At 42.9% G+C, this 8,913-nt stretch overlaps 1 protein-coding gene across 1 annotated transcript; it reads left to right on the forward strand.

The window, feature by feature from the left end:
• Nucleotides 1-4,234: 4,234 nt before the first annotated feature.
• On the forward strand, nucleotides 4,235-8,308 carry mgat1a (alpha-1,3-mannosyl-glycoprotein 2-beta-N-acetylglucosaminyltransferase a). The gene is made up of 3 exons (XM_005923627.2): nucleotides 4,235-4,460; nucleotides 5,950-6,824; nucleotides 6,984-8,308. Exons 2-3 carry the CDS (start codon nucleotides 6,213-6,215, stop codon nucleotides 7,671-7,673), a joined length of 1,302 nt encoding a protein of 433 aa, XP_005923689.1. The 5' UTR covers nucleotides 4,235-4,460; nucleotides 5,950-6,212; the 3' UTR covers nucleotides 7,674-8,308.
• Nucleotides 8,309-8,913: the final 605 nt, after the last annotated feature.

The raw sequence follows: 8,913 nt of genomic DNA on the forward strand, positions 1-8,913 counted from the left end.
ATCAACATCATTTATTGACTTTTCAGGACACACACCACATCTGGACTTCAACCTGCTGATAGAAACCAACCAGCTGTTTTTCATGGCACACTAACCAGTGGCAAATGAATGGAAGAACCAGAATGAAGTGTTTGAAATGAAGCGTTGGGCCTCCACAAACACCATTAGTGCTGTTTGGCAGCGACTCTCTAAATCTCTGATTTGGGCAAGACCATATTTACTGTAAAAAAATATTTTCCCTTATCTGTTTTTTTGATGATAATGGTCGAGGGCAAAGTCCCACATGGATTAGTGATCAATTAGATTGAGATCAGATTGAGTCGCATACTGTGGCAAAGGCTACAGCGTGTGGTTTGCATCATTTTCACCCTCTTAAGACCTTTCAGTGGTTGGGGATATGTCATCATGGAAGAGCCCACTCCCACCAGGACAAAAGTATTTAATCATTAAGCTGATGTTTCTGCATAACTTTGTATTGATTTGAAGTGGATCACCACTGCAGGGGCCTACAGCGAGTTCCCCCTCTGTAGGGTTCAGTGGTTCTGGTCTTTTCCTTTAATTTGCCACTTGTCTGTATGAGCAACAAGAAACAAGCATGTATTGCAAGTCTTCTGAATGGATATGCTCACCTTGCGTGCTGCAGATACTCTGTTTGTCAGGGCTCAGTGTTTCCAGTGGGAGAAACGTGTTCTCGCTCGTCCAGGTGACCTCTTCGGTCCCCGCAGACAGAAGAAGTCGGCCGTCTGCAGGTTTCTCCAGCCCACTGAAAATGCTGCGCTCAGATGAGCAGAATCAACTGTCTGCATTAAAACTCTCACCCTGCATAATTTGCACAAAAGCTCATTTTACAGAGACCGTGACACAAACTTCCATTTTAAATTGGAGTTAAAATAAAGCCTCAAGAAACACAACAATGCACACTGAGTAAAAACGATATAAATGTGTGGAAATAATTAAAAGACGTCCACTGTTTTTATACACTGCACAAAACATAAATATTCTGTGCCAGCGGAACATATACCAACATACCCTACCAGTCTAAAATGTGAAAACACCTTCTCATTTAATGTTTTTTTCTTTATTTTCATGAGTATTTAAATTGTAGGCATCAAAACTATGAAAGCACATTACTGCTTTGCACAAGCTTGGAATTTTCTCGTTGAGCTGAATGCCATTTCACCTGCAATGGTTCTCCAACAGTCCTGAAGGAGTTCCCAGAGAAGCGGAGCACTCGTTGGTTCTTTTGCATTCACTCTGCAGTCAGTCTCATCCCAAACCATCTCCACTGGGTTCAGGTCAGGTGATTGTGGAGGCCAGACCGTCTGGTGCAGCACTCCATCACTCTCCTTCTTCGTCAAACAGCCCTTACACAGCCTGGAGGTGTTTGAATAAATCTCCAACAGTGTCACCAGCAAAGCACCCCCACACCATCACACCTCCTCCTCCATGCTTCTCGGTGGGAACCATGCATGTAGAGACCATTCACTTTTTCTGCGTCACACAAAGACACGGCGAGTGAAACCAAAGATCTTACATTTAGAGTCAACAGACCAAGGCACATGTTTCCACTGGTCTGATGCCCATTCCTTGTGTTTCTTGGCCCAAACAAATCTCTTCTACTTGTTGCTTTTCCTTAGTAGTAGTTTCTTAGCAGCTATTTGACCATAAAGGCCTGATTCACACAGTCTCCTCTTAACAGTTGATGTAGAGATGTGTCTGCTCCTGGAACTCTGTGTGGCATTTATCTGGGCTCTAATCTGAGGTGCTGTTAACTTGTGATTTCTGAGGTAACTCAGATGAATTTATCCTTAGCGGCAGAGGTGACTCTTGGTCTTGGGGCAGTGCTCATGTGAACCAGTTGCAACGTAACGTTTGAACTCTGGCAAACGTACACCTGTGAGTGAAAACCATTTAAGGTGACTACATCATGAAGCTCACTGAGAAAAGGCCAAGAGTTTGCAGCGCTGTCAACAAAGGAAAGGGCGGCTACTTCCAGGAATCTAACATATAAAACATATTTAGAATTATTTTTCTGTTTTTTGCTACATAATTCCATGTATTTGATGTTTTCAGTATCTACAATATAGAAAGTAAGAAAAAGAAAGAAAACCATTAAATGAGAGGGTGTGTCCAAACTTCTTACTGGTAGTGTATGTTTGACTTTTTTAAACCTCTACCAGGCTACTGTGCACCATTTAGTAGCCACATGTTAGACATGCACATTTTGATACTGCTTTAAAATAACTGACCAGAGACTCTGTCAAAGGTCACTTGCTTCAGAAGGGACTTCTGGGATCCATACATTTTTATTTTTTTATTGACATTTTTTGAAAAGTGACCCTGCGCAATATTAACATAAATATTGTCATTTGATACGTTGTACCAGAGTTACCTTAAAGCTAATTTGCCTCTCCACTCCCCACAACACTTCCACGCACCGATGAGCACCAAACACGAAAAGACGTCAGTATTTATAAGCCTGAGAGTCTCTTAGCAAATCTTTCAGTCTGCTGATAGAGATAGAGTTGCAGTTCTTCATGAGATCAGCAGGATATTCCTTTGAGTTCAGGATTTCACAGAGAGAAAAGCAAAGAGAGGAAAAGTTAAGTACAGTCTTCAGTTGAATTTTTGATTTTATGGATCTTTTATGGATTCTCCTGGGTGGAGCCTATCCCAGCTGTCATAGGGCCAGAGGCGGGGCACACCCTGGGTCACCAGTCTGTCGCAGGGCCAACACACAGAGGCAGACAACCCTTCACGCTCACATTCACACCTATGGGCATTTCCCTACAAACTGCATGTCTTTGGATGGTGGGAGGAAGCCAGAGTACCCATCTCATCTGTTCAAAAGGACACTGATCCAGAAGTCTTTTGATTTGATCAGACTAAAGTTTCTAAACCTTAGCTGTACTGATGTGTTCTTTATGGAGAAGAAGCTTTCTCTAAAAATCCATCAAGTCATTATTTTTCAATTGTTTTCTGATTCTATTGTCATGAAATTTAACATGCTAACTGTCTTAGATGGAGCTCTTGGGTTTTTTAGAGTTTCTCTGAGCATTACTCTGACACTGGGCTGAATTTGCTGGGATGCCTTTGCCATTGTGTTAACAGACCTCCAAAACTTGTGTTTGTGTAGAGGCATTCACAATAATAACTATGGATACATTAAGGGTGTAGCACATTTTTCACATGCTGCATCTGCATTTTGGCTTATATAAATAATGGCCCTGAGTAATATGTCATAGCTTATTGCTCATCTGAGGTTCTATGATTTTATTACTCGATGATATTTAAAACCTAAAAAACTGAAACAAGGTGTACTTTCTGTATTTCTCCAACATTAAGTCTGCCAACATAAACCTCCAAAACAAAACATTAATAAAAATTTTGAATAATATCGTGGCAATACACTGTTTTTGTATTGTCCACTATGTCCTCATGTAATTATTGACTAGTCAGCATTAATGTGACATTTTATCTTCTCCATCCTGATAAATCTTTGCTTGTGGGGATTAATTGAAAATAATTCGTTTTTAGGCTGATTTAGAGTCAAAATAAGATGTTTAAAGGCAAAAGGCTCTATGTCACCTTTATAGACTTAGATTCAGCAGAAAAACTATTAATCTATAATGAGTATAATCAACAGCTATGGGTATAACAGTAAATTTTCAGGGCTTGGACACCGAATTTCAGATGAAATAAGCTTTCTCTAGGTTCTATAGATCCAATTTCTTCAGTGTTATATTCAACACTGAGAGTATGTGTCATAATTTTAGGATGGTAGTGCAAATTTCACAATCTCTTTATGAGATTAATTCTTTATTCCTTTGGAGCTAGCCTGTTTTTGTAAGTGGGCAAGCTTTGTGCAATTTGGATGCAACAATATAAGCTGCAGTAAAGCAGTAAATAGGCCGTACCCTGTGTGCTTTTGTTATGTGCTTGTCTACAAGTACAGCAAATAGAAGGGAAGGTTTTCTTCTTCTCTCCGTTCCCCTCTTCCCGTGTAGCTCATGCAAATTACGCGCGCTCCTGTGCAGCTCAAGCAGAAAAAGATAAATTAGCTAAATTAAATGAAAAAGCAGTTTTCCGGGCCTCCCTGGCTGTTCGCTGTCCGTGTGGAAGCCTCGGTGAGGGGAAGCAGACAGTGTGTGTGCACAAAGACTTCAAAGGCTGCCGCTGTTTCTAATTAGCTCCGCTGAGAGCGGCTCTCGCGTCAAACTGTTGCGTAATTTCTCAAGGTGACGGCTAGGGGCGGGACTTCCGTGTCTGCCCTAAAACCAGGAAGTTGTCGTGTTACTTCTTTTCTCCTCCTCTTTTTCTTGCAGCCAGCGAGAAACGGGAGAAAGTCGGCGGCGTGAAGTTGCTCCAGCCGCCGGGGAAGAAGCAGGAGACTGGCCTCATTTCTACGGAACTTTTCCCGAAGAAATGGCCACAGCAAGAAGGAGCGGGCACATTGTGAGGTGAGGGCAGCTTCGAACTCTCCTCCTCAGACTACTGTGTTTACTGTGACGAGCACAAGGCGCCTGACGAGCAGCGTGAGGGAGGGACGGAGAGGGTGAAGTCGGTGATGCCAGCTGTTTTTGTGTTTTAATAAACCGCAGTTCGTCTGCTGTGTCGAGTCAGCCACAGGTGATAAGAGAAAATCGATCACAGGCATTTTGGTGAATCATCACTGTCAACTTCCTGTCTGATTTCCTGCCTTCACTTTATTGGTTATTTAAAGCAGAAACAGAACTTTCAGATGTAGTTGGAGCGGTGTGGGGGCAGGGCGTTCGGGGTTGACCTGGCCCTATTGAATAGTCTTAAACTGCCGTTTTGCATTAAGGGGCGGGGTCATTAATAATTCGTTAGTAATTATCAGGTAAACTGTGCTGGCTGTGAAGTTGTTTTTTATTCATTTTTATTGACTTAATAACAATGTGTTTAAAAACGGAAAATTCCTAATCAAACGTCAGCAGCTTATTTTAAAACGATAAGCTCCAAATGCTGCGTGTAATTGCAGGCGGTACTTAATGGCATGTGAATGACTGTACATAAAAGATGGATGTAGCCATTGTGACGTCACCAAACGCTGGTAATGAAGACTCCCATTTTCGCATCATTGCCTTGGTATTGAAACCAGATGTGAACGAATGAAACTGTCTGAGAAACTAAAGGCAGTTTGTGAATGACCGATCTTGTGCCAGTGAGCGAAAGCTGTGCAGCCCTGCTTTCAAACCGTAGTAACGACCAGACTTTATACCTTTTAAATTCACGTTTTATTCAGTAATAAAGTGATCTGCAAGCTCTTTCCTGAGTAAGAGAGCTGAGGATCGTTGACCCATTGATTTCAAGAGTAGTCACCTCCTGCTGGCCATTAGAAATCTAGGTTTAAGGCCCTTTTCAGTCCGGGAAGCCGAGTCCATCTAAATACAGCCTATGTCTGCAATCTGCATAGTGAAAAGCCCCAGTTTCTGTTTAGCTGTATTTAAATTCCAGACCACTGAATTTGAATACCGAGAGGTCATGATAACTAAGATAAACATCCACGCACACAGTACTAATACAACAAACTACTACTGCAGCTGCATGAGTGCAGGACGCTCGATCCTCTGTAGCAAGTGATTTAATGGCCAAACTAACTGTGTGAGACACCTTAGCTCCTCTGTATCCTCTCAGTGTTGGGAATAGTTCATTCAATGATTAATAAAGTCTTCATCTCCTGTTCTGACAATAAAGCACATAAACAGTGTTTTGCATTCTCTGATATGTGGAGTTCAGTGTTTTTGCTGAAAAATGGTCGAAAACTCCTGTTAAACCTAAAAAGGGCTGTCAATTTTTTTATCTTAAAACATTGGCTTTAAACCTTTGATGGGAGATTTGTTTGGGCAGGATGTGAGAGGGAAAGTTTTGTGAGAGTTGGAAACCTTGATATTGACTTGATTTTATTTGATTTTTTCCTTATTTCAGATAAAAGAGGACATTAAATGTTGAGGATTTTCTCCAAGATGAATCTTGCTCTTCATCGGATTTTAACGACTTGCGCTTTCACCAATGCTGTATTGTGTCTTTATAACTTCACTATCTGCAGAGCGAGCCCGTGATGACACAAAGCATAGGCTGCCCCTCCCATATCCCATTCCTGTTGTCTCTAAAAAGGACACGTCTCTCTGTTCAGACTCTGTCTTCCTGAAATTTCCCACCCTCCCTCTCTCTCTCTCAGTTTCTGGGCCATGATCCGTAAGAGAAGCTGCCTGATTTTTTGTGGCGCGTTCCTGTTTATCACATGGAATGCCATACTGGTACTCCTGCTGTGGGGGAGACCCCCACAGGGCCGAGATCAGAAAGAAGGTCCCGAAGGGCCCCCCAGCAATGTGATGGAGGATGTGCTTCGATTTGCAAATGCGTTCGAAAGTGAGCTTGAGATGCAGAAAAAAATCCTATTGCAAATCCAGAATCATCAGTTGCTCTGGGAGCCATCAGACAACAAGCCAAAGGTGACCGCTGCTCCTCAGCCTGCCATCCCTATCCTTGTCATCGCCTGCAACAGAGTCACCGTGAAGCGCTGCTTGGACAAACTCCTGCAGCACCGGCCCTCAGCAGCGCTCCACCCAATCATTGTGAGTCAGGACTGCGGACATGCCGAGACTGCTGAGGTGATTCGGTCTTATGGAAACAACGTAACTCATCTGAAGCAGCCGGATTTGTCTGACATCCAAGTGAGGCCTGAGCACAAGAAGTTTAAGGGTTACTATAAAATCTCCAGGCATTACCACTGGGCGCTCAACCAAGTGTTCAAGACGCTCGGTCATTCATCTGTGGTGATCGTGGAGGACGACCTGGAGGTGATTATTTTCATATTAAACACCAATGATTTGTGATCTCTCCTTCATTTTCATTCTTTATTTACAACTTAAATTAATCTTCTTCTTTCAAAACTCGTTATTTCACTTGTTGCGATGGTTATGTAACAGTTGAACTGAATTATTCATCTCTTGCTCTAGGTGGCACCAGACTTCTTTGAGTATTTCCGAGCCTTGCTGCCTTTCCTGAAATCTGACCCCAGCCTGTGGTGTGTGTCTGCCTGGAATGACAATGGGAGGGAAGGCTATGTGGACCCCGGCAAGGCCGACCTGCTCTATCGGACAGACTTCTTTCCCGGCCTGGGGTGGATGCTCCTCAGGGAGGTGTGGGAGGAGCTGGAGCCAAAGTGGCCTGAGGCTTTCTGGGACGACTGGATGCGCCAGCCAGAGCAGCGCCGCAACCGTGCCTGTATACGCCCAGAGATCTCACGGACTTTAACTTTTGGTCGCCAGGGTGTGAGTCTGGGTCAGTTTTTTGACAAATACCTGCGTTACATTAAACTGAATACCGAGATTGTGCCTTTCACCAAGTTGGACCTGAGTTACTTGAAGGAGGAGACATACAAGGAAAACTTTGAGAAGGAAGTTTACAGTGCTCCTGTGGTTAAATATGAAGATGTGAAGCAGGGCCAGCTACAAGGACCCGGGCCCTTCCGCCTTCAATACTCGAGTAAGGACAGTTTCAAATTGATGGCCAAAAATCTGGGAATAATGGATGACTTTAAGTCTGGAGTGCCACGGTCAGGGTACAGAGGGGTGGTCAGTTTCATGTCCAGAGGACGGAGGATCTACTTAGCACCCCCTCCAGGATGGACCCAGTATGACCTTTAGTGAAGCTGATGATGAAGAACGTCCATGAGCAGTAGCCTTTTATATCTCTTCAATGTGATGGGGGAAAGCATTCCAGACCAAAGAAGAAAATGATCTTTGCTGACGCTGTTTGTCCTTACTGATACAGAATGGATGTCCCTTTCTGGTGTGGGGGTTTGCCAATACTACTCAGGTCTTTTTCATTCTTCCAAAACATTTATACACACGGTGTAGGATCCACCACAACTACGTGTTAGACAAATCTGCTGTAATTCGCCAGAGATCTATTTTTATACGATGCTAAGTGTGCACATGACATTCATTAATGCATTCAATGCAATTACTACTTTGCCACTTTTGTTTAAATTATTTGCAGTCTCGGGTAATCTGTGTGACCTGTTTCTGTCTGCTGTGAAGAGGGAAATGTAATCTGTGGTGTGGTTGCTTATAGTGTTGGTGCCAGGTAATAACTGCAGTATAATCTGTCGTTTGATTCTGATCATTAATGCCTTCTATGGAAATTATTCTTTGTGCTTACTTTTTGTCACATGATCCTGTTTGATACTCTAATGTGATTCTATTTGCAGGCTCGTTACCCTGCAAACTACTACACTTGTTTGTCTGATCATTTCTGGATTAAAAAAAAAAATACACAACTTTGCTTTTTAATTATGTTGATTTTCACTTGCACTTCATGTTGCATGTGTTTAATAAACAAACAGGAGAGAGGTTTTCTTTAGGTGTGGAATTGGGTCTGTGAACTCACCACACACACACTGGGATAACTGAGTACACAATATCTTCAACGTATTATTGAGTCATTCTGTAAAAAGGCTGCACAAGCTCTTTTTGGCTCCTGAGACACGAGGGGTGCTTCCCAGAGTCTGACCCGTGTGTGGTAATGTGCTCAGTGCTGTGTTGCCCTCAGTCGTCCTGGTTACCAAGATTCCTGCAGAGGCACTAAAGTACTGTTAACTGGATAATTAAATTGATCTTGCACTGCAATATCAGTGATATAGGTCATTACCAAAATATAAATAACTTCTAGTCAGAGTGTATCTGTAGATTTCAGCCGATGCGGCACGGTGACTTTACTGGGTGGGCCTGGACCCCTGGGGGCTGAGCTTAACACCGACACTGGAAAAGAGAAACTCCCGTCCTATTTGAGCTTGCAAAGAAAAGCGTCTGGACTTCTTTAAGTTGCTTGAAGACGTTTCACCTCTCATCCGAGAAGCTTCTTCAGTTCTAAGGTCAAATGGTG

The sequence above is a fragment of the Haplochromis burtoni genome, unplaced genomic scaffold (genome assembly GCF_018398535.1).
Source record: "Haplochromis burtoni strain Fernald_Lab_line unplaced genomic scaffold, NCSU_Asbu1 Contig_64, whole genome shotgun sequence".
Taxonomy (NCBI): Eukaryota; Metazoa; Chordata; class Actinopteri; order Cichliformes; family Cichlidae; genus Haplochromis; species Haplochromis burtoni.